This window comes from Otolemur garnettii, unplaced genomic scaffold, assembly GCF_000181295.1.
Source record: "Otolemur garnettii isolate 467f Iridium unplaced genomic scaffold, OtoGar3 scaffold00049, whole genome shotgun sequence".
Lineage (NCBI taxonomy): Eukaryota > Metazoa > Chordata > Mammalia > Primates > Galagidae > Otolemur > Otolemur garnettii.
Genome location: NW_003852444.1, coordinates 1,334,443 through 1,359,395, shown reverse-complemented (window position 1 = coordinate 1,359,395; position 24,953 = coordinate 1,334,443). Strand labels below are relative to the sequence as shown.

The 24,953-nt window shown below is 38.5% G+C and overlaps 2 protein-coding genes across 2 annotated transcripts; both read left to right on the top strand.

Annotated features, from left to right (window-relative positions):
* The first annotated feature begins 1,586 nt into the window (after positions 1–1,586).
* LOC100962680 (olfactory receptor 2A14-like) lies at positions 1,587–2,519 on the top strand. The gene has a single exon (XM_003791620.1). The coding sequence runs from the start codon at positions 1,587–1,589 to the stop codon at positions 2,517–2,519; it is 933 nt and encodes a 310-aa protein (XP_003791668.1).
* A 13,495-nt stretch (positions 2,520–16,014) lies between these two features.
* LOC100962370 (olfactory receptor 2A14-like) lies at positions 16,015–16,947 on the top strand. Its single transcript, XM_012806258.1, has one exon. The coding sequence runs from the start codon at positions 16,015–16,017 to the stop codon at positions 16,945–16,947; it is 933 nt and encodes a 310-aa protein (XP_012661712.1).
* Positions 16,948–24,953: the final 8,006 nt, after the last annotated feature.

Genomic DNA, 24,953 nt, shown 5'->3' with positions numbered 1-24,953 from the left:
TTGTAAGAATTTTATCTCAATGCTAACTTAATATAAAAGAAATAGAAGACAAAAATTTATGAAAATAAAAATTAAATTCATTGTGATAAAAAGAATGTTGCAAATTTATATATATTGTATATGCATTTTACTTATGAATATATTACATATTATTTTAATACAACAAAAATTTCTATTATATTACATTGAGGTGGTAGTTTTAAAATGTAAAATCTCATTATAATTCCTTTTTTAAGATACATATTTGAAGCTCTAGATTTTTGCTAGAAAGTAAACACTGAAATAATTATTTAAAATATTTGTTAAATTTGAAATTTTGTCATGATGTGAATATGAAGATAGGTCTCAGTGTGTTAAGGGAAGAAATGTGAAGTAGAAACCAGCTCTAGGACCTATGGTTTCTGAGGGATGGCGCCATCCACCCTTCTCATGGCCCTTGGTCTCCCTTTGATGGCTGCACAGAGGAAATTCCCTAGAAAGAACTATCCATCTGGGGCTCTACCTACTATTTGCTACAACCCCTGTGTCCTGTGCAGGATCCAGACCAACTAATAGGCTGTTGCCATGGTAACAGGTGATGAGAAAGAAGCCAGTTAGTGGATTTGATGGCAGCTTGAGATGCCCAATCTGGGAAGATATGATAAAGACAAAAGATTCTGTCACACCAGAAAATGAAACCAGATCCCGCACATATCTCTGTACAGCTCTTAGATTATAAAAGGGAAAAGAGTAAAGAGCCAAACAAAATACAATTGCAACACAGCAATTAATGTTAATGTAACAACTGTTAATGTATCTTGGTTTCTCCCTTCGAATTTCTCTCTTTGAAATACTGTGGAAATATCCTGTTTAACTTTACCTAAAATGTTTCTATGTATCCATTGTGTGTAGCCAAAGAATTCTCTCACTTAGGACTAAATTTTACTATCAAGTCTTGATGAAGAATTAAACAAAACTCTTGAAATAAAACTACATCAGTAAAGATAGAAAATAGGCACCAGGAGTTACTTCCAGGAACTCTTGGTCAACTTTTGAAAAGAAAAATCTTAGGAAATTTTAAAGAAACTACAAAATTATGAAGTTATTTAGAAGGGTTTTCAAATATTAAATAGATAGACTGCATCTGAGAAAGTTAGTGGATTAGTAACCCAGAATATCAAGAACAGAGTGCTCTAATCACTACATAGGTTGGCCCAAGAAGGCAAGCAAGCCTAGGGTATGAAACAGCCTTCCTTGTATTGCAACATTGTTTCAAGGCCATCCATCTTCTAATTATAAAATGAGAAAGCCTCCCACCCAGAAAGAGAAGTCAGAATATTCGAATTCTCTAAAATAATAAATGTGTTCACGGGTGTATCTGTATCCTCTTATATAAAAGGAATATTATTCTACATACCAATATGATAATTGATGTTTTATTATACATAAGCTTTATTATTTGAATACATATTTATCTTTCTGATTTACTGATATAAATTTCTTTCTTATTTTAACGAGCACATCACGTCAGTTTTTGCAACTTATCTGAAAGTAAATTCTAGAAAACAAATGCATTCAAAGGAATGTCTGCCTTTCTCTGCAGAAGCATGGGAAGCAACCAGACATGGATCACAGAAGTCACCCTGCTGGGATTCCAAGTTGATCCACCACTGGCATTTCTCCTGTTTGGAGTTTTCTCTCTTTTCTATATACTCACTCTTCTAGGAAATGGGGTCATCCTTGGGATTATCTGCCTGGACTCCAGACTGCACACCCCTATGTACTTCTTCCTCTCACAGCTGGCCATCATTGACATGTCCTATGCTTCCAACAACGTCCCCAAGATGCTGGCAAATCTTGTGAATGAGAAGAGAACTATTTCCTTTGTTCCATGTATAATGCAAATGTTCTTATGTTTGGTTTTTGCTGCTACAGAGTGCCTGATTTTGGTAGTGATGTCCTATGACCGGTACGTGGCCATCTGCCGCCCCTTACATTACACTGTCATCATGAGCTGGAGAGCGTGCACCATCCTGGCTGTCTCCTCCTGGGTGTGTAGTTTCCTTCTGGTTCTGATCCATTTGGTCCTCATCCTGAGGCTGCCCTTCTGTGGGCCTCATGAAATCAACCACTTCTTCTGTGAGATCCTGTCTGTCCTCAAGCTGGCCTGTGCTGACACCAGGCTCAACCAGCTGGCCATCGTCGCAGTTGGGCTGTTCATCCCAGTGGGGCCCTTCTGCCTGGTGCTGGGCTCCTACTCGCGCATATTGCTGGCCATCCTGAGCATCCGGTCAGGGGAGGGCCGCAGGAAGGCCTTCTCCACCTGCTCTTCCCACCTCTGTGTGGTAGGGCTCTTCTTTGGCAGCGCCATTGTCATGTACGTGGCCCCCAAGTCCCGCCATCCTGAGGAGCAGCAGAAGATCCTTTCTCTGTTTTACAGCCTTTTCAATCCCATGCTGAATCCCCTGATCTACAGCCTGAGGAGCACAGAGGTCAAGGGGGTCCTGAGGAGGGCACTCAGGAAGGAGAGGCCCATGTGAGACATGTCAAAGGGTGTTGTGGAGAGAGGCTCTGCTCCCTGTGAGTATGGACACTGCTGTTTTTGTTTTATATTAAAATAAGTTTCATCTTAAATGAAATATTATTGACCTGAACATAAAAAATTGAACCTTTAAACTTTTGAGAGGTAAATAGATGAATACTTATATGCCTTGGATTGGAATAAGTTTGTAAAAAGACACAAATTAGCAATAGACGAAAAATTCAAAAAAAATGGTTATTATTGGTGCTTTTCAAAGTTAATCCCAATACTCATCAAAATCATCATTAAGAAACAAAAAATGCAGTCACAGTTGTAGTAATACAATATACACTATTTGTATCCAGTAAAGAAACTATAGACAGTTCATACACATAAAGGACTTCTTCAAAGTAAGTAATGAAAGAACCATTTAAAAAGACACATTTTATTTTATTTATTTATTTTTGAGAAAGAGTCTCACTATGTCAGCCTTGGTAGAGTGCTATGGCATCACAGCTCACAAGAACCTCTAACTCTTGGGCCTAAGTGATTCTCTTGCCTCAGCTTCCCAAGTTGCTGAGACTACAGGCACCCAACACAACCCCCAGCTATTTTTTTCCTTTTTCTTTTTCTTTCTTTTTTTTTTTTTTTTTTTTTTTTGCAGTTTTTGGCCAGGGCTGGGTTTAAACTTGCCACCTCCAGCATATGGGTCTGGCACCCTACTCCTTTCAGCCACAGACACCGCCCAACACCTGGCTATTTTTTGTTGCAGTTGTCAATGTTTAGCTGGCCCAGGCCGGGTTCAAACCCATCAACCTCAGGGTATGTGGCTGGCACTGTAACCACTGTACTATAGGTGCCGAGCCAACAGATGCATTTTAAAAGAAATATAAGTGATTAAAAAATATATGAAATGCTGCTCAGCACCATAAATCAGCAAGAAAATGTAAAATAAAGCCATCATCATATACTATTTTATTCCAACCAGAATGTCTAAAATTTTAATGGATTATTTATCATTGGAATTATTGAAAAAACTAACTCAATAATTGATTTGATATCAGTAAGAGCATATTACCCACCTGCTAGATCAACAGTTAATTACTTTTTCCTGTAAAGGGCTATAGGAAAATATTTAAGACCTTGAAGGCTAACTTTTCTGTCAGAACAACTCAATTCTGGCAAAATCTGCCATACATGATATGTAAAGGAATGAGTGTGCCTATGTTCTACTAAAACTCTATAACAGCAAGTGGCTGGTCATCAGGGCCTTGGAAGAGCAACTTTCCATCATTTGTTCTTGATCTAAAATCTAGTCTAGTTCCAACTGATTAAATTTAGAGGCCCTCACTGGGTGGGAACTCAGGAACCATAGCATGTGGGACCTTAGGAAACACACCACATGGTTAGATGTGATTCAAGGACCAGACTTAGTGGTCTTTTTGGAGCCATCTAGAGTGAGGATTTTCCTCCTGAAAGCTTCTAAAATATACCTTACTTAATTGCAGATGGAATGTGAATATTCATGTCTGTGCCTTGTATTTAGATAATAACATTAGCAATCCATTAATATGAGCAGAGACCTCTGTACAGATTTTCTAAACAGTGGATTTTCCAGGATCTTAGATATTCAGTTGTTTTCCTTTTAACTTTATTAGAAGCTCTTTACACCATTATGTTAAAATAGTTCTAGTTTTAATTAGACATTCAGAGATACCCTCATCACAGCCTAGATTAGTAGGAAATGTAATTAATTCTTGATCTTTTTCTGACAAATGATAATTATTTTACATGGAGGACATCCAAGGAAACATTGTAAATTACTTAATATCATGATAAGTTGGAGGTTTTATAATAGATAAATCTTTATCACAAAAAGAAGGAAATCATGAAGATTGATAGGGCAGAGAAATTCAAAAGTTGAGATTTACTTTAATATTAAGACACTAAGTTGTCTCACATTCAATGACCTCAGAACATTTTTAATTTATATGGCTTCATTTTTGTCCATGAAATATTGAATGTTGTGTAAGACTAAGATGTGAAGAATATTCATGATTTACAGGATGTCAAAATATCTCATTAATAAGAGTTTGGAAGAAGTAGATCCAACCCTGACGGGTGACTTGGAGAGAGTTCAAGACTCACTGAGGAAGTAAATGTAGATATGGCAGAAATAGCAAGTGAACTAGACTTACAAGTGAACCCTAAGGATTTGAGTCAACATCTGCAATCTCACAGTAAAATTTGAATAGATGAGGAGTAGCTTCTTATGGATAGGTGAAGAGGTAGTTTCTGGAGATGGGTCTACTCCTGGTCAATAAAGATGATGTGAACATTGTTGAAATGATCACGAAGGATTTAGGATATTACATAAAGTTAGTTGATAAAGTTACAGCAGGACTTGAAGAGATTGACTACAATTTAAAAAAAATTCTACTGTGAGTAAAATGCTATCAAATATCATTGCAGCCTACAGAGAAAACTTTCACAAAAGAAATAGTCAAACAACGCAGGAAACTTTACCACTGTTTTATATTATTGTCAGATATCGCCACAACCATCTCATTCTTTAGCAACCACTGCCTTGATAAGTCAGCAGCCATCGATGTTGAGTCAATTCCCTCCATCTGCAAAAAGCCTTGACTCACATAGGCTCAGATGATCATTAGTATTTTTCAGTGATAAAACCTTTTTATAATAATTTGTGTAGATTGCTTTTATATATAAAGTTATTAAACTCTTAATAAATTATAGCATAACATAATTTTTCTGTGTACCAAGAAACAAATAGCTTTTGTGACTAACTTTATTGTGCTGTTCACTTTATTATAATCTGGACCCAAACCTGCAATATCTCCAGAGTATTCCTCGGTAAATATCCTGCTCTTCAACCTTTCAGTAACAAATTTTAGCATCCATTGATTATTTTGCCTGATCCAATTGTTAGTAATAATGATTGCAAATGTCATTTTGTAATTCTGGAAAGACGTCTGGAGAACACTTAGAGAACTAAAAATAGACCTGCCATTTGATCCTACAATTCCACTATTAGGTATATACCCAGAAGATAAAAAAATCACATTACAATAAAGATGTTTTTAGCAGAATGTTTATTGCAGCCCAATTCATAATTGCCAGGTCATGGAAGAAGCCCAGGTGCCCATCAATCCACGAATGGATCAATAAACTGTGGTATATGTACACCATGGAATACTATGCAGCCCTAAAGAAAAATGGAGACTTTACCTCCTTCATGTTTACGTGGATGGAACTGGAAAATGTTCTTAGCAAAAAATCACAGGAATGGAAGAAAAAGTATCCAATGTACACAGCCCTTCTATGAAACTAATTTATAGCTCTCAAATGAAAGATACAACTTAATTCTAGCCCAAGAATATGGGGAGGGGGGTGGAGAAGGGGAGGGGAGAAGGGTGGCTGGGTGGGGCGAGGGTTACCGGAAAGATCACCTACATTTCTGTCTAACAAGGGTACAAGTGAACTTTTCTAGAACAAGAATATAAATGTTTTGACACAATGACTATGCAAATGACATGAAATTTATGTGAACCAGCTTGATGAAAGTATTTCAAAATGTATATGAAAAGACTACACTGTACCCCATGTTTGCATTAATGTATACAGCTATCATTTAAGACAAAAAAATATATATATATACATTCCTAAAAAAAAAAAGAAAAAAAAAAGAATTTGAAGGCGTTCATAAGGGTAGACTCTTCAGGCACCAGTGAAATGTATAGGTGTGGTCTAGAGTAACAATCATGGAAGTTATGTGCTCACTATGAAGACATGGATAATCCTTCAGATAAAAATCAAGGAGAAAAGGTGTTGATGCCAAAATCATTGGTTTGAACTGAGAAGCCCTTTCAGTAAATAATAATTCTTATGGGTAATACGTCTCCTATACCGTTATATCTCCAGTAATAACTAGTCTTAGATGAAACAGGTACTCAGGAATTATTAAATTAATGAATGACAATCTAGTCAATTATATATTTAGTCATGTATATGTAACAAATATGTACACTACATATTTATATAGAATAATGTATTTTTATGTTATATCTGGAAAATTTTATATGTTTACTATAGAAAGAGAAAACATTCTGCTTTAAGATGCAGTCTCTATTATATGAAAATTCAGTCAGAATTTAATCATTTATAAAAGTCTTTTTAGAAAAATATGAATAAGCCAAATATTTTGAAAGCATTGTTCGTAGGGAAAAAACTTCAGTAAGCATGATGATATGAACTATTAATATATCTATGGAAAAAAATGGCAAAATTTAAATGTACTGATATCAGTAGCTATTTAAATGGTGCCCCCAAAAGTTATGCCCACACCCTAATCTTCAGCACCCATAAATGTTACCTTTTTAGAAAAAGCATCTTGTAGATGTGATTAATTTAAGAATCCTGAGATGATATGATCTTTAACTGCCTTGGTAGGCCCAAGATGTAAAAACAGCATGCTTATAAAATGAAAACAGTAGATTTGAAGCAAACTGGAGGAAATATACAAAGGAAAAAGGGATGTGAAGATAGAACAGAGAGAGCTATGCGCAGAAACTAGGCCCTCAGACTCTCACCAGAATCTGGAAGTGGCAAGGCGCTCCCTTTGACCCTCAGAGGTAGCAGGAATCTGCTAGGTCTCCAGCATCTACGAGATTCCAGAATTGTGAAAGAATACGTTTCTATCAGTAAGCCACTGCATGTGTGCTAGGTTTATACACCAGCCCTCAGTAACTGATACAGTACATGGTTTGAACTGATGCTTTTAAGAAGGCAATTTCAGAGTAAGAGCTCCTGAGAGAAACTGCTTCACGTATAAGTGTATATCTAACAAAGAGTGTTGAGACATATGAAGCAGCACTATGAACTTTTGCAAATTAATAAGTCTAAGACAAGGACCAGTTCTGTGGACAATGTATCTTTAAGAACAATGGCTTGATAAATGAAGACAAAATCATAGATTATTTAATTTATATATATATATGGCTAAATATCAGAGGGTTCTATGCAAATATGTAATAAATTTGTGGCATTTATTTTTGCTACAATTCAAGAACAGTACTGTAGTACACAAAGTTGGTAACAGAAATATCACTATAACTAAATTCTAGTGAGACACAGTTGGACACAATAAGCAGTGTCTGAAACATATTTAACCACTGAACATAAAGGATAACATTGTTGAAGATAACTCCACTTCCGTTACCCTATAAAAGCATTAATTTCTTGATCTGCTTGTCTGTTTGCTTTTCCATTTAGATGAATAAATATTTTTACCTTCATCTTTATTATCTTCATTTCTATCTTGTTATTGAAAATAGATAATATTAGGGTACCTATTATCAAAAAGGGGATGTGTAACACATGGTGGCAACAACATGGAGAAAAGAGAATTCTTTTGTACTGTTCATGGAAATGTAAATTATTACAGACATCATGGAAAGAACTATGAAAGTTTCTCAAAAATTAAAAATAGAGCTACCATTAGTTTGCCAATCCCAAATCTGAGTGCATATACAAAGGAAATAAAATCGCTATCTCAAAAAGACATATACACCTCCATGTTCCTTGCAGCTTTATTCACAATTGCCAGGATGCTGAAACAATCTGAGGGGCCATCAATGGATAAATACTTAAAGGAATCGTGGTATATAAATAGAATCAAATATTACTCAGTTATATGAAGGAATAAAACCCTGACAATAGTAATAAGTGAATGAACCTCAAGGACATTGTTCTAAGTAAAACAAGCAAGGCAAAGAAAAACAAATACATTGTCAGCAGGTAGGGCACCAGCCATATACACTGAGGCTAGGGTTCAAGCCAGGCCCTAGGCCTGATAAAGAACAATGACAACTGCAAGCAGAATATAGCTGGGCATTGTGGTGGGTGCCTGTAGTCCCAGCTACTCAGGAGGCTGAGGCAAGAGAATCACTTAAGCCCAAGAGTTGAAGTTGCTGTGATCTGAGATGCCACGGCACTCTACCCAGGGTGAAATAGTGAGACTCTGTCTCAAACAAAAACAAAAACAAACAAACAAACAAAAGAAAAAAACATAGGTATGATCTCACCTAAATGTGAAATTTATAGAAGCAAAGAGTAAACTAGTGGTTGCCACGGCCTGGGAGGAGGGGAAAGCGAGAAGGTCAAATGTACAGTGTTTCAGTTATGCAAGAGAAATTAAGTACTGAAGATCTACTAACCAACAAAATGCTTAAAGCTACCAGTGCTGTATTGTATACTTTCAATTTCCTGAGTGTAGATCATATGTTAAGTGTTTTTTAATCACTGAATAAACAATGATAATAATGAAGAACAGAGGGAACTTTGGAAGTGATGAATATGTCTGTAGCATTAAAAGTGGTGATGGTTTCATAGGTACGCGTTAAACATGTGCAACTTTTACATGTCCATCATACCCCAGCAATGCATTTTTTAAAAGAAAGAAAAACATAAGCCACAAAATACAAACTCAAATGAATAAGTATATGAATAGCTCTCTGCCAGTTATTCCCTTGAGGTGGGGAGATTAAGAAAGATACTGGTTGCCAGCACCAACTCTAATTCCTGAGCAAAGTTCAGTGCCATACTGTGTAGTCCCTTCAACAAGACCAACCATGAGAAGGCAACCACTGGTGAAGTCTGATGTCAGAAAGAAAATTAACACCCACTTTGAAGCACATCTATTTACAGCGCATCAGCAGCAGCAACATGTTTGAAATGAAACTCTACATTTGGCCAGTATTTTCCTACATTTGACTCTGTGATCAGGAAGTATGTATCAACTAGAGTGTTTATGTAGCTGCAAGTAATGAGAACGTTAATTTCTTCCTCTTCCCCTCTCTGCTTGGTTTCTTTATGTCAATTACTAAGTCTTTCTACATCTTCTGATTGCCATTTGAAGATAATTTATCCATTTAAACCTTTTATTGCAGATATTCCTTCGGAGACTTTTGTTTCCTTTTATCTGGACTACATGTGTCCTACCAATTCCAACTGCCTTCATTTTGAGTTGGATTCCCAGTTCATTAAAATGATGATGTTCTTGGTTTACTCTCTTGTTTTGATGGAGCGCATCCTACCATAGCTTCATAAAGCTAAAAAGATATATGATGACAGAAGTGATAGTGAAAACAGACCTCAGTATTTCAGAACTTTATCATTGCTTATATTATTTTACTCTCCTCAAATAACCCATTGAAATACCATGTGATAAGTGAACCTAAAAATAACTAAATAAAAGACTCAAGCCAGGCTGGGTGTGGTGGCTTATCCCTCTAATCCTAGCACTTTGGGAGGCCAAGGCAGGAGGATCCCTTGAGGCCAGGAGTTAAAGACCCATCTGGACAATATTGTGAAACTCCATCTTTACAAAATGTAAAAAATAAGTTTGATATGGTGGTACACACATGTGGTCTTAGCCACTTGGAGACTAAGTTGGGGGTATCACCAGAATCTGTGACTTTGATTCACTGCACTCCAACCTTGTCAATAGAGTGACAACCAGTCTCTAAAAAAAAAAAAAAAAAAAATGAATAATTAAATAAATAAATGATTCAAGCCATGCAGAAAAGATATTTCTGTATCAGAGTTAGTAAAATAGAAGAAAATTCAGGTGTGTCTGTAAGTCTCATATTTAATGGTAGTCAGCAAAGGCTTCTATTTCAAAATTGATCTTCATTTAGGTGAAGGCTATGTTAACCAGTTTGATGTAAGCATTCCAAGTTGTATATAAAATCAGCACATTGCACCTGATAAATGCAGTATGTACACAGTTATGATTTAACAAAATATTAAAAAACAAAAATGTTCATGACTACTGATGAAGCCAAGTATATTTTGTAATATTTATTCTTACTAAAATGTAAAATATTAATCAATATACATACTTGTAACATCCAAAAATGTCTAAAACACAGAAAACATTTCTCTATCCACTTCAAAGTTTAAAAACTAAAAATAGACATGTATCACGACACCTCTTTAGATCCAAAGTAAATGTTGTCTATTCAACAACATTTATTTTCCTCAACAGAAGAAATAAAAGTGTGTTAACCGGGCATACTCAAATAAACATACACCAAAATACCATCCCTAGTTGTACTTGGGTATTTGTGAGTAAAATTCATTTTTCTGTAATAACTCACTAAAAAAATGAACAATAAAAATTACTAAAATAAGTGGTAATTTAAGGACAACCCAGAAATGTTTTAATAATAAGTGCTTTGACTTGTCACAGAAAGAAAACCAATTTGGGTTGAATAGTTGCAGAGGGCTCCATGAGTGCTTGTAGGATTGGTATTAGGTGTGAATTCAAAGGGGTAAAACAAGAATAAAACAGACTTGAAACAAGGAATAAGAATTTCAAAGAGTGGGGCTACTGGGGAGGAGTAGATGAATGAAGGAGAGAGCATGCATTGGAGAAAAGGGAGATAAGTTGAGGGAGCTAAGATTATTTTAAAAGAGAAATAACTTCTGGAATATATATTATACTGTTCACTACAGTAGATTAAACAAATATATTGCCATTATTTGAAGCACTGCTTCCACCATAGTTTAAGAATTAAGAATCTATTAAGAATAGATAATAGGTGAAAGGAAATGGAAAGATTTGGCAATCAGAAACATTATCATTTAACTGCCAGAGAGAGAGACAGAATGCTTATTTAATCTCTTTGCCTTACGCTAGGATGAGAAAACAAAACTGTGGCTAATATGTGGAGATGTTTGAGATGGAAGGAATGCTGAAGTAAACTAAGGGAGAAGAGGTGAACCTAAATTGCCAAATCAAATACATTTGTGAGAAATCTGGAGTGGTTATTTTACAATAACATTATATCCTTTGGGAGAAACCTATATTTGTGAGATGATGACTTAACAGGATCCATGGGACCTCCAACTCTGAGAGATCAAGAAATCACAGCCTCTCTTGTACAGTGAACCAGGTGGAATTAGGGTAGAACAACTTTAAGACTGATAAAATACGTAAGTTTTGATCTAATATAATTTGTCATCATCTTTCACTTTTAATTTTCTGTGGACAGGGTCTTGTCTCGTAACAGAAGTCCTGTCTCCCTTGATGGCAAAAAACACACTAACACACCCCACGGGAAATGCTGAAAGAACAAAACATATCAACCAGGAAATGCATTTAATGGCTCCCCGCTGACTAGAAAGAATCAAATTCCTTGATTCTCTCTAGCCAGGATGTGATTAGATTTATTACCACAGGGCTCTGGTCCCTGAATCGTTATTTTTGTCTATGAGGAATGAGTTGTCATCAAAAGATGATAGAAAAAGCCCTGGCTCGCACAGGCAAGTCTGTAGTAAGTTCAGGAGAGCTCTGCACCTGGACTTCTCCTCCCAACAACGCCTCCTTAGAAAATAAAACCAATCTCAGTCCACATATTGGCCCTTTGTCTTGTTGAGGTTTCTTCTAAGCCCAAGCCTATGTTTGAAGGAAAGACCACGGAATATACCATTTTCATGTAAGTAAAAGTTGTTCATTTGCCCTGAGAAGTGGTTTGCAATGGGACATGGGAAAGGGACAGTGAATGAAACCCTTGGCTGTAGGCATTTGTGCTGAGATGCCCATATTGTGTGGCATCTTTCTGCCCCCAGACCTGTGTTCATGGTCCTGAATGGAGCACTGGGGACCACCTCAGAGGTGTGGCCGTGCCACACCCTTTTGGCCTTTCTATCCAACCCCCATCCTCATCATCTTGGATCCTGGAGCAACTCCTGACTTTGTCCTGACTGTGCCAGAGAAGAGGAGCCAGGAAGCTCTCCCTGTAGGCTCTGATCTGGGTAAAGGGCTGCAAAAAATGTCAGTGGCTCTGTGGTGCCTCTTCTTATAAACAGAAAAGACACAAACACCTGAAGTCAGAATGGTGGCGTGGTCGGCTCACCCAGAGACTGATCTTCCTTCCCCTCTTCTCACTGCCCTCCCCGCACATCTGCAGAAGTACCGTGTAGCCAAACAGGACCCACTTCTCAGTAGTCAGGAGTGGGAAACCCAGTGCCTGCTGGGGAAAGAGTCTCTTTTTGGTTTGTACTTTAGCAGAGGAAGTGTTGAGAACATAACATGTTTTCTTATGATTACTGGATACCATTCCATGTTGGGTCTCAAGTCTCTAATGAAGTTCATCATTACCGGGTTGTCTCTTTGTGACTTTGCCTAGGAAGCTGTTAGAAAGTACAACAGACGTAAGATGTGGATGTGGTGCACACGTGATGAAAAAGGTTGTTTCACTAACAATTCTATTTGCCCTTATTTTTATTCTTGTCTTTTAGAAATATTTTTTTCTAAACTACTACTTTCTTTCAGAAACTTCTTTTTAAAAATCACATACAAAACTTTATGATTCTAGATTGCAACATTATGGACTTTGATTAGTCAAACACTTCTATGCATTTGGTAAAAGGAGGCTGAAGACTTGACTTTAAGGTTGCTGAAGCATGACGTGCTGCTGCCTCGGTCCAGGGCCAGGGTTCAGGACAGTCCAGAGATGCACACGCCATAGAGAAGGCCCCAGGGCAGAGCCAGGGTCACAGTCCTAGAACCCATCATAGACCTAGACTCACTTTGCTAGCCATGCCCTGGCCTTGAGTCACTGCCCTTCATCTTGGAATGCTGTCCCCTGCCCCCTTTACCTCCAAGAGGTCTCCTATGTCTCATCCAAAGACAATCTTTGGAAAGAAATTGAGTCTTTCCAACTTCTTATGTCTTCCTTTTAATTTTTAACTTACAATAAACAGAAGCTTGTTAGAGATAAGAAAATTAAAAGGCATTGAATTGTACTTCTCTGCATGACAGAGGACACTTTCTGTGGCCTGTGTGGATTCAGAACTTCTTATGGTCCTTCTCACAATTTGATGGACATCACAATAATTTTGAATCTGATCTAAGATCCATTTCTACTTTTACCTACTGAATGATCTTGATCATTTTTCTATCAGGAAACACAGGGGAAAAATATATGTCTATAAAGTGGAATGATTCTGAGTCTTCAATCTCTGCTTTCTTGTCAAGGGTTAATTCTTTTTCATAATTCAGTGACTTATTTCTCCCACTTAAAGCTCTAAGGAAAACTATTTTAATCAGTGATTCCTGTAAAAACTTGATGAGAGAATTAGTAGGAATAATGTGCCACTTTAATTCTATATTACATTGTACAGCTTTCCAGATAAGAAATGTCAAGTTATGCATCCCATGATGCATAAAGTTTATTAAAGACGAATAAAATGATCTGCAAACAATTTATATACAAGGTAAGTCCTTGCATATTTCTACTCTGCAGAGGTTAAATGTTCATAGTTTAATGCTTAACTTAAAGAAGTTTTACATACATGTAAATAGACACAAAATCCACATGTGCATGAATATGTTCATTTATTTAAGATGTCAGATCACATTGTACACACATGTATTTAATTCAGGTGGTACCTAGAGGCTGAATTAGGCTTTTTAATAGCTGTATAATATCCTGTGCTGTAAAAGTAGGCAAATGTACTTTATCTGTCCCCAAATGATAAACATTCATGTAAATTTCAAATTTTAAGAAATATATACAAGTTTACATAGACTGTGTACAGCCTCTTGCTCACCATGGTTGAGGTGCATGGGGTTCTTGCTCTTCCCACAGCTCACCAGGCACTTCCTGCCCAGAGTCTCAGCCTTCACTGCCCCTTCCTGGTGACTGCTCAGGGCAGACTCCCCTTCACGGTTTGGGTCCCAGCACAGCCCCTTGTGAGAGAAATAATAGAAAAAGAGAAAAGAATCAAACAAAATACAATTACAATACAGTGATTACATTTAAATGTAACCACAGTTGTTAGAAAATTAGTTTCCTGGTTTAAGTGTCTTAGTTTAAAAGGCCTCAGAAATTCCACATGCTTAGTTATATTTAAGGTATAGACGTGTGTTTATTGCATGTAGTCAAAGAATTCTTTCACTTATGACTAAATTTTAGTATCAAGTGCTGACAGAGAATAAATTAAATTCTTGAAATAACACCACACACACTAGACTCATAAATCTGGTACTAAATGAAATGGTGCTTCCAGGGAGGCTTGGGTAGCTGCTGAAAGGAACACCTCACAAAATTTTAAAGAAACTACAAATTGCGAAGTTGATTAAAAAGGATCTTAAATAGAAAATAATTGGTTGAAAACATAGTGGGTTAGTAAGAAGGAATATAAACAACAGGGGCCCTATGCTGTGCATTTTCGGACCGAGAAGGCTAGCAAACCCAGAAGATGAACTCGATTCCTAGTGTGGTCTTTGGTCAAGGCCATCTCTTGTTTAACCACAGAAATACTCTTTAATCCACCTTTCGCTTTTGTGATTTTAATTACCTTGGACCACTGAGGTCTGAAATAGTAAGCAGAAAATTCCGGAAATAAACAATTCAGATGTTTTTAAATTTCACTCCAGTCTGAGCAGCATGATGACACTCTACCACTCCACTCCACTCCATCCCGCCTGGGACGTGACCGGCTCCTTTGCCCAGGATGTCTCTGCTCTCACACTGCCTGCCTTTAATCACTGAGTAGACACCTCAGGATCAGACAGACTGCAGCATCACAGAGCTTGTTCAAGGGACCTTTATTATACTTAATTATGACCCCAATGTACAAGAGAGGTGATGATGACAATCCAGATGTGCCAAAGAGAAGCTATAAAGGGGTTTCCTTTAAGTGAACAGGTGAAAATTCTCTTTATTACGAGGAAAGAAAAAAAATCATGTGCTGACATTGCCAAGATCTATAGTAAGGATGAATCTCCTGCCCATAACCTTGTGAAGAAGAAAAAAGAAATTCATGCTAGTTTTGCAGTCACATTTCAAAGGTAAAAGTTACCGCCTTAGTATGTGATTGTGATGACTTTTACTACATACAGTATTTGTGGAAATTGCTCTATTTTAATGTTAGTTATTTTTAATCTTTTGCTGTGCTAATTTATAAATTTACAGGAAATGTATACATTTATATGAAAAAAACCCTGTATTGAGTCCGTATTATTTGCACTTTCAGGCATCCGTTGGGCTCTGGAAATGTGCTCCTTTAGATAGGGCGGATCACTGTAAATTCATAATCAAGACTCCCACCCTGAAAGGTAATCCAGAATACTTAAATTTTGAAAAAACAAAGATGTACATGTGTATCTTCTCACATAAGGAACATTATAATAGATCCAATTATAAATTATCATAGATTATATTCTATATAAGTAAATATTTTATATGTATATCTTTTCCCATTAATATAGGGTATATTTTATCACTTTAATAAGCATAACAAGTTAATTTTTGTAACATGTCTAAAAATAAATTCTAAAAATCCATCCAAAGTGCTACTAAATGCTAAATGCTCCTAAATGCTCCCTCTGTAACATTCCATAACTATTTTGTCTCTTTGATTGCTTCACAGTCCTAATGTTCCTCTCCAGATGAGGATTTGTCTTTCTGAGCCACAGGAGCATGGGAGGCAATCAGACATGGATCACAGAAGTCACCCTGCTGGGATTCCAGGTTGACCCTGCTCTGGAGCTGTTTCTATTTGGACTTTTCTCTCTCTTCTATACAATTACCCTGCTGGGGAACGGGGTCATCCTGGGCCTTATCTGCCTGGACTCCAGACTGCACACCCCCATGTACTTCTTCCTCTCACACCTGGCCATCACTGACATGTTCTACGCTTCCAACTATGTCCCCAAGATGCTGGCAAATCTAGTGAGCCAGAAGAGAACCATCTCCTTTGTTTCATGCATAATGCAAATGTTCTTATATTTAGAATTTGCTGGTATGGAGTGTCTCATTTTGGTGGTGATGTCCTATGACCGGTACGTGGCCATTTGCCATCCCCTACATTACACTGTCATCATGAGCTGGAGAGTGTGCACAATCCTGGCTGTCTCTTCCTGGGTGTTTACGTTCCTCTTGGCCCTGGTCCATTTGGTCCTCATCCTGAGGCTGCCCTTCTGTGGGCCTCATGAAATCAACCACTTTTTCTGTGAGATCCTATCTGTCCTCAAGCTGGCCTGTGCTGACACCAGGCTCAACCAGCTGGTCATCTTCACAGCCTGTGTGTTCCTCCTGGTGGGGCCCCTCTGCCTGGTGCTGGGCTCCTACTCACGCATCCTACTGGCCATTCTGAGCATCCGGTCAGCAGAGGGCTGCAGAAAGGCCTTATCCACCTGCTCCTCCCACCTCTGCGTGGTCGGGCTCTTCTTTGGCAGCGCCATCGTCATGTACATGGCCCCCAAGTCCCGCCATCCTGAGGAGCAGCAGAAGATCCTTTTCTTGTTTTACAGCTTTTTCAACCCCATGCTGAACCCCCTGATCTATAGCCTGAGGAGTGCAGAGGTCAAGGGGGCCCTGTGGAGGGTGCTGAGGAAGGAGAGGCCCATGTGAGAGTGTGGGGAATCTGTAGCCTCAGGCCACATGTGGCCCTCCAGATCCCCAAGTGTGACTCCTCGATCAAATCCAAACTTAATAGAACCAATCTGTTTGTTAAAAGGATTCCTTCTGTACTATTCAGATTCAATTTGGTCACTTAAGTATAAAGAAGGCCACCTTTGGCCCTAAGGGAGTAGGTTCCCCACCCCATTAAAGAAACTATAGATAATACATATAAAGAATGTTTGCAAATTAATAAAAAGTTAAACAACCATATTTTATAAAATGGGCACTTGAGTAGAAATTTCTCAAAAGTAATTCATGGGGTTAATAAATATATAAAAGGCTGCTCTTCACCATGAGTAAGTAAATGTAAATTAAAGCCATCATCAGATACTATTTTTATTCCCACCAGAATGCCTACATTTTAGTGAATTTTTCATCACTGAAGTTATTGCAAATCTAATTTCAATTATCAGGAAGCAGTAGCAAAGTTCGTACCCTGAGTCACTATAGGGAAGAGCTTAGTACATGACCTCCAGATCAATAGTGAGGGACTACTTTTTCCTCAGAAGAGCCACAGGAAAGTGTACAAAACAGTGAAGACCATCTTCTCTGTCATAACAACTCAACACTAGCCAAAACAGACATAATTAAATTATAAATGAAGGGCTATGCCTAAATTCTAATATAACTTTATTTGCAAACAAAAGTGACTGTTCAAAGGGGCCCAGGGCCAGTACATCACCCAATATTTGTTTTAAATCTTTAAGCTTGTTTAGTTCCACTTAATTCAAAGTCAAGAATGCTCACTGGGTGGGGCATAAGGGACCATACAATACTGTTAGATGTGCTTTAAGGACAAGACCCACTGGTCACTCTGGAGCCCTTCTAGAGTAAGTCTTTTTTTCCTAATAACTTCTGAAATATACCTTGACTTTAAGGGTTGATGGACTAGAAGCACCCATGTGTTCTTCATCACATTTCTTTATTACACTAACAATTCAATAAAAGCAAACACAGACATCCTGCACAGATAAATTTTTTAAATAGTGGATTTGTGAAGATCTTAGATTTTATTTGTTTCTTTTTTGAATTTGTAGCCATTTTGTTAGAAGCTCTTTATACATTGATATTGATTTTTCATTATATATTCAGAGCCATTCTCATCTCAGCCAGGATTATTAGAAAATATAATTCTTGACCCTTATCTGGTAGGTGATAACAGTTTTGCCTGGAGGAGAACATCAGGAGGAACAGATTCCCAATGACTAATCTCAAGACAAGTTGGAGTTCTTACAGTATATGAATCTTCACCATGTAAAGAAGGAAATCATGTAGCCTTACACAACAGGAAAATCCTAAAGCTGATACTTACTCTGATATTCACAGACCTATTTATCTTGCTTTCAATAGTCTCAAAACCTTTTAAATCTATGTGGCTTCTTTATTCCCCCTGAAATGATGTGTTGTATAAGATTATGTGTTACGGTTTTCTTCTCTCTTTCCTAGTTCTCCTCAGTCAACTTTGAATCAGCTCTCCCAGGACTTCATGTTACTGTCTACAAATTTCCTCTCAGTTTCCACCAGCTCCCTTGTAGCACAATACTCTGCTGATAAATTGCTATGCAACATTTGATTGATAACAGAATTTTGCTGTTTCTCGCAACAAGATTTGAACACTTCTGGTTACCATCTGTCTTGCTTAAACCATGTATTATACAGAAAATATAGAAAAGTAATTTGAAAACCAAAGAAGGGTTTGCTGATGCTTATGATTCTTAAATTTTGCTATTTTACATAATTCCATATTTTTCATAGACTTTACTCTCTTTTTAAATTTTAAATTTTATTTATTTCAAACTAATATGAGGATATGTTTTTAGGTTACATTGTTCTCACTTCCAAGGTAATGTTCAAGTTGTAGAAGAGCCCCTGTACCCAGGGGTGTGCTGAATCCTCACAGGGTGCACACTGGGAGCTCACCTCACATTTGTTCTCTTGATTCTTGGTTCTTTACTTTTGATGGGGTTCAGTCAAAAGAGTTGTCTGCTCTAAAATTCTTTCTTCAGCTTGGTCTCATCTAGTCTTAAAATTTTCCACTGTATTTTGTATTTCCCTAAATAAATTTCATTTCCAGAAGTTCTATTTGTTTTGTTTTTGATATGTCTATGTTTTCACTAAACTTTTCCTGAATTATTTTTCTGTAGTTGGTTTTCCATTTTATCTTGGATAAATCCCAATCCATAGTTGGGATTCTTTTCTGTCATGTCAGTATTTCCATTTTGGTTGGGATTCATTGCTGGACTGGAGTGCTTCTTTGGGGGGCATTGTGATTTTTCATACCCTTTGGTGGTCTTGTGCTGCTTTCATCTATTGCTTCTTGTTTGGGCATTTTCTTCTGTTTAGAAGGGCTTTCTTCTTTTTCCTCACTCTCAAGGGTATTGCTATGGCATACGTTTGGTAAGGGCCGTAGACTTTGCTTGTGGGTGCTTTGATGGGGAATGTAGGTTCTGGATGATGCCTTGGGTGGAGATTTCCTCAGTGTGCTGGTTTTCTCAAATGTTAGTTATATTTAGGCTGTGGTGCTGGTGTACTATCCACACAGGTAGATTCCCTGTCTCTTGTCCACAAGGGGAGATGGAGGTCATTAAAATATTTAAAATCTTTTCTCTTTCTCTAGCCCTGTGGTATTTTTTTATTTTATAGTTTTTGGCAGGGGCTGGGTTTGAATCCACCACCTCCAGTATCTGGGGCCAGCGCCCTACTCCTTTGAGCCACAGGCGCTGCCCCTAGTCTTCTTAACAGTGTGAATTGTATTTGGGCATTGAGTTTAATCTCTGAGAAAGTGGGTGGTATTTATGGGTAAAAGCCAGCTATACCCTATATGATTAAATTAGTGAATGCTATGATGGGTTGTACAAGTTATCCTCCCTGCAAGTAGCTGGTGTTTACAAGAATGAACCAGCAGCTGTATTATTTTTTAAAAACTGTGTCCAATTCTTATCAATCAGGAAAAGCACCCAAATGCTCCAGGTGGTGGACAGGCACCTGGAGCTCCTAGGCAACCCCTTACTCTCCACCACCGCAGAGGCGGGGAGAGGAGTGAGGTGAGCAGGTCTGGATCATGGAACCCTGCATTCAAGTTCCACAAAGGTGGGCACAGAGCTGTCTAGGCGGGAGTCAAGAGTCAGTTCCCACACTGCTGGGGAAAGCCCCAGGGATGGGCTGGAGCAGCCCCACTAAGCCAAAGAGTTTACTCATTCAAGAGAGCCAGTGTGAGAGTCAGTCTGGCTTGAATTTTGATCTCCCTCTTCCTTTGCCCCCTTACTCATGGAAGAGAGCCAGTGTAAGAGTCAGTCTGGCTTGAATTTTGATCTTCTCCCTCTTCCTTTGCCCCCTGTTTCTCCCTCTGGCACCTGCCTGCAAGCAGCAGCCCAAAGTAACTGAGCTCACCAGCAATGACCCAGGCCAGGGGTCCCTGCCCCAGGCCAAAAGTGCGGCTTTCCTATTGGGGCTGGTGCTCCCCACATGTACTGCCCTCAGATACACACTGCACACACCTTTTAGTTCTGCCCACCTGTGCTTCCTTGACTTCTAAGATTACTTCCCAAATCTCACCTCTGTGGCACTGAGCACCACAATTGAGTCCTGGGGTAGGAAATCTGGCCTGTCCTCTGATCCCCCCAAGTTCAACCCCTGACTATGTCAGTGAGAAACACGCTGGTCCCAAGTTGCCTGTGTAGTGTTCAAAGAAGCTTAATGTCCCTCCACTCTGGGGTATGCTCTGCTCTGCTGGAGCAGCCAGGCGAACAGCTGCAAGTGGGGCTGGCAGGCAGGGAGCCCATGCTCTGAGCACTCCGCCATCCTCTGTGGGTCTGTAAGATAAAGGGCACAAGTCCCACTCTCTGTGGAAGCCTCAGTGTGGTAGGCTTCCCAATAGAGGGGAAGCAGACTCTCTGAAAGCCCAGATTCAATCATCCCTTGGGACACCCATGGCAATCAGATCACAGGGGAAACTGCCATGGCTACACTGGCCACTGTAAGTGGGGGAGGGAGGGGGAGGAGATGAGTCTGAAAGGAGGACAGCTGGCACTCTGGTCCACTCTGTCCCTTTCCCTGAAGGCAACCTCCTCAGAATGTCAGCCTTAGCTGATCATTAGCTGATCATTAGCACCAGTGCTCAGGGGAATAGCTGAGACAAAGGCAGTGGGCAGGCAGAGGCTGGAATTAGCACCTGAATGTAACTCTAATTTGCTTGCTACCCAGATCTGAGTTCTTCACCAGCTCTAGCAGCCTCTGACTTGCCGAAGAATTTAGACAGGACAGAAGGTGTGAGGCTGGAATGGCCACATCTTTCAAAGCCTAAATTATTCCCCTGCCTGACAGGACTCAGATTTCCCAATAAGCACCTCACCTTCAGGTGAGGCGAGCAGAGGGAGGGATTGACACCTGAGTGTAAATTCTAATTGTCTGCTGCCCAGGGTTCAGTTCCTCATCTGCTCTAGCAGCCTGTGACTTGCAGAGGAATCTAGACGCAACAGAAGGTGAGGGGCTAGAATTAAGAGAACATTCACAGCCTAATTTAAACATGCAAGGCCGCCGGCCGGACACAGATTTCTGGGTGATTATGGCAGTCAGAAACCCCGGGAGCAGTTGCCTACTGGAGTGAATAGGGTCACACACCTGGGGGATTAAAAGTAACTGGGTGCAAGGAGGGGAAGGAGGCATTAACCTTCCCAGACTAACCCATTTGCTAGGTGGGTCCCTTTGCCTCACAGAGCACTGGAGCAAGTTATATCCGAGCTGCAAGCAGACCCCTCTTATCTAGCTGCTGGAAACATTTGAACTTTTCCACCTAAAATGGGTGCTGACTGGAACAACTGATTTGGACCCCTTAAACCAGGCAGACCACCCAGGGACTATTCAAAGGGGCACCCTGGGTGTATGGTTGAGGGAAGGTTTGATTTTCCTTGCCCAATTGTTGTTTGTGGGGGGTGGGGTGAATTAATTGCTAGCATTTCTTCACAGCTGAGACTTCAACCAAGAGAAACTGAATCACTAGGGTAGGACAGAGACCGACTGAAAATAAGACAGAGCCACTTAGCCCCACCACAAGAAGCAGGTTCCCAGTCTCTCAGGCCATAACACTGTATGGGTCCTTGACAAATCTCAAGGGCAAAAGCCAAATGGGGTAAAATAATCATGGGGCGGAATCAGTGGAAAAGCTCTGGTAATATGAATAACCAGAGTAGATCAACCTCCCCAAGAAAGGATGTGGCTGGTAATATGAATAACCACAGTAGGTCAACCCCACCCCCAAAGAAAGGATGTGGAAGACCAAACTGAACATCCCCTATATAAACAGATGGCTGAGATGTCAGAAATTGAATTCAGAATTTGGATTGCAAATAAGATTAATAGAATAGAGGCAAAGATAGAACTAGAAATTCAAGGAACATTCCAAAAGTTCACTCAAGAATTCAACAAATTCAAAGAGAAAACCAACAAAGATTTTGAAATATTAAGGCAGGAGATCGCAGCCCTCAAAGATCTGAAGAATATGGTAGAATCTCTTGGTAACAGAGTACAAGAGGCACAAGAATCTTAAACATAGAAAACAAAGCTTCTGAATATGTCCAAATGTCCAAAGAGAATCAGAAATGAAAAGCAAAAATGGATCATTCTCTCAGAGAGCTCTGGAATAATTCAAAGAAAACTATTATTCACTTTATAGGAATCCCTGAAGGCAATGAAGTTGCTTCGCAAAATACAGAGGCTCTTCTTCATGAAACGAGAACTTATGAAAGAGAACTTTCCAGACTTGGCAAGGGATTCTGAAATTCAGATAGCAGATAGTTTCAGAACCCCAGCATGACTCAACCTGAAAAAGACATCCCTCAGGCACAACATAATTAACTTCACTAAAGTTAATATGAAAGAGAAAATTCTGAAAGCAGTTAGATGTAAGAAAACCATAATCTACAAGGGGAAGAATATTAGGATGACTGCAGATCTCTCTACCGAAACCTTTCAGGCTAGAAGAGGATGGTCTTTGACTTTTAATCTCCTAAAAGAAAATAACTTTCAACCCAGGATCCTGTATCCAGCTAAACTGAGTTTCATCTATGATGGAGAAATTAAATACTTTAATGGTATTCACATGTTGAAGAAATTTGCCATAACTAAACCAGCTCTCCAGGATATTCGCAAACCTATCCTCCATAATGACCAGTGCAATCCTTGACCACAAAATGAAACTCACTCAGAAACTTTTGATCAAATTCCAACTTCCACAGTGGCAAAATGATTAAAAATGTCTACTGGACTTTTGAGCCACTCAATGCCCAAAATTTTACCAGGCTTATCAATAATTTCTATCAATGTGAATGGCTTAAATTGTCCTCTAAAGAGGCACAGATTGGCTGAGTGGATACAGAAACTTAGACCAGACATCTGTTATATACAAGAATCTCACCTTACCTTAAAAGACAAATATAGACTTACGGTGAAGGAATGGTCATCTATATTCCAGGCAAATAGAAAGCAGAAAAAAGCAGGTGTTGCAATTTTATTCACAGATACAATAGGGTTTAAAGCAACAAAAGTAAGCAAGGATAAGGATGGCCATTTTATATCTGTTAAGGGTCATACTCAATATGATGAGCTCTCAATTATCAATATCTATGCACCCAACCAAAATGCACCTCAATTTATGAGAGATACTGTAACTGCCATGAACAATTTGATCTCTCCTGGCTCCATCATAGTCAGAGATTTTAACAATTCTTTGGCAGTGTTGGACAGATCCTCCAACAAGAAGCTTAGCAAACAAATTTTAGATTTAAATTTAACTATTCAACTTTTGGACCTAACAGACATCTACAGAACATTTCATCCTAACAAAACTGAATACACATTTTTCTCATCAGTCCATGGAACATACTCCAAAATCGATCACATTTTAGGTCATAAGTCTAACCTCAATAAATTTAAAAGAATAGAAATTATTCCATGCATCTTCTCAGATCATCATGGAATACAAGTTTAACTCAATAACAACTGGAATCTACAGTCTCATACAAAAACATGGAAGTTAAATAACCTTATGCTGAATGATACATGGGTCAGAGGTGAGATCAAGAAGGAAATTACCAAATTTTTAGAACAAATGATAATGAAGATATGAGTTATCAGAACCTCTGGGATACCACAAGGCATTATAGCACTGCAAGCCTTCCTCAAGAGAACAGAAAGAGATGAAGTTAAGAACTTAATGGGACATCTCAAGCAACTGGAAAAGGAAGAACATCCCAATCCCTAATCTAGCAGAAGAAAAGAAATAACCAAAATTAGAGCAGAATTAAATGAAATTGAAAACAAAAAAAATTCTACAACAGATCAATAAATCAAAAAGTTGGTTATTTGAAAAGGTCAAGAAAATAGATAAGCCTTTGGCCAACCTAACCAAGAAAAAAAAAAAAAGTAAAATCTCTCATCTCATCAATCATAAACGGTAAAGATGAAATAACAACAGACCCTTTAGATATTCAAAAACTTCTTAATGAATAGTCCAAGAAACTTTATTCCCAGAAATATGACAATCTGAAGGAAATCGAACAATACTTGGAAGCACACCACCTCCCAAGACTTAGCCAGAAGGAAATGGAAATGTTGAATAGGCCTATATCAAGTTCTGAAATAGCATCAACTATACAAAATCTCCCTAAAAAGATAAGCCCAGGACCAGACGGTTTCACGTCAGAATTCTACCAAACCTTTAAAGAGGAACTAGTACATATATTACTCAACCTTTCCAAAATATAGAAAAAGATGGAATACTATCCAACACATTCTATGAAGCAAACATCACCTTGATCCCCAACCAGGAAAAGACCCAAAAAGAAAAGAAAATTATAGAGCAATATCACTTAATGAATATTGATGCAAAAATATTCAACAAAATCCTAACAAACAGAATCCAGCAACACATCAAACAAATTATACACCACGACCAAGTG

Coding starts and splice junctions, on each gene's coding strand:
- LOC100962680 (XM_003791620.1), top strand. CDS start 1,587: ATGGGAAGCAACCAGACATGGATCACAGAAGTCACCCTGCTGGGATTC.
- LOC100962370 (XM_012806258.1), top strand. CDS start 16,015: ATGGGAGGCAATCAGACATGGATCACAGAAGTCACCCTGCTGGGATTC.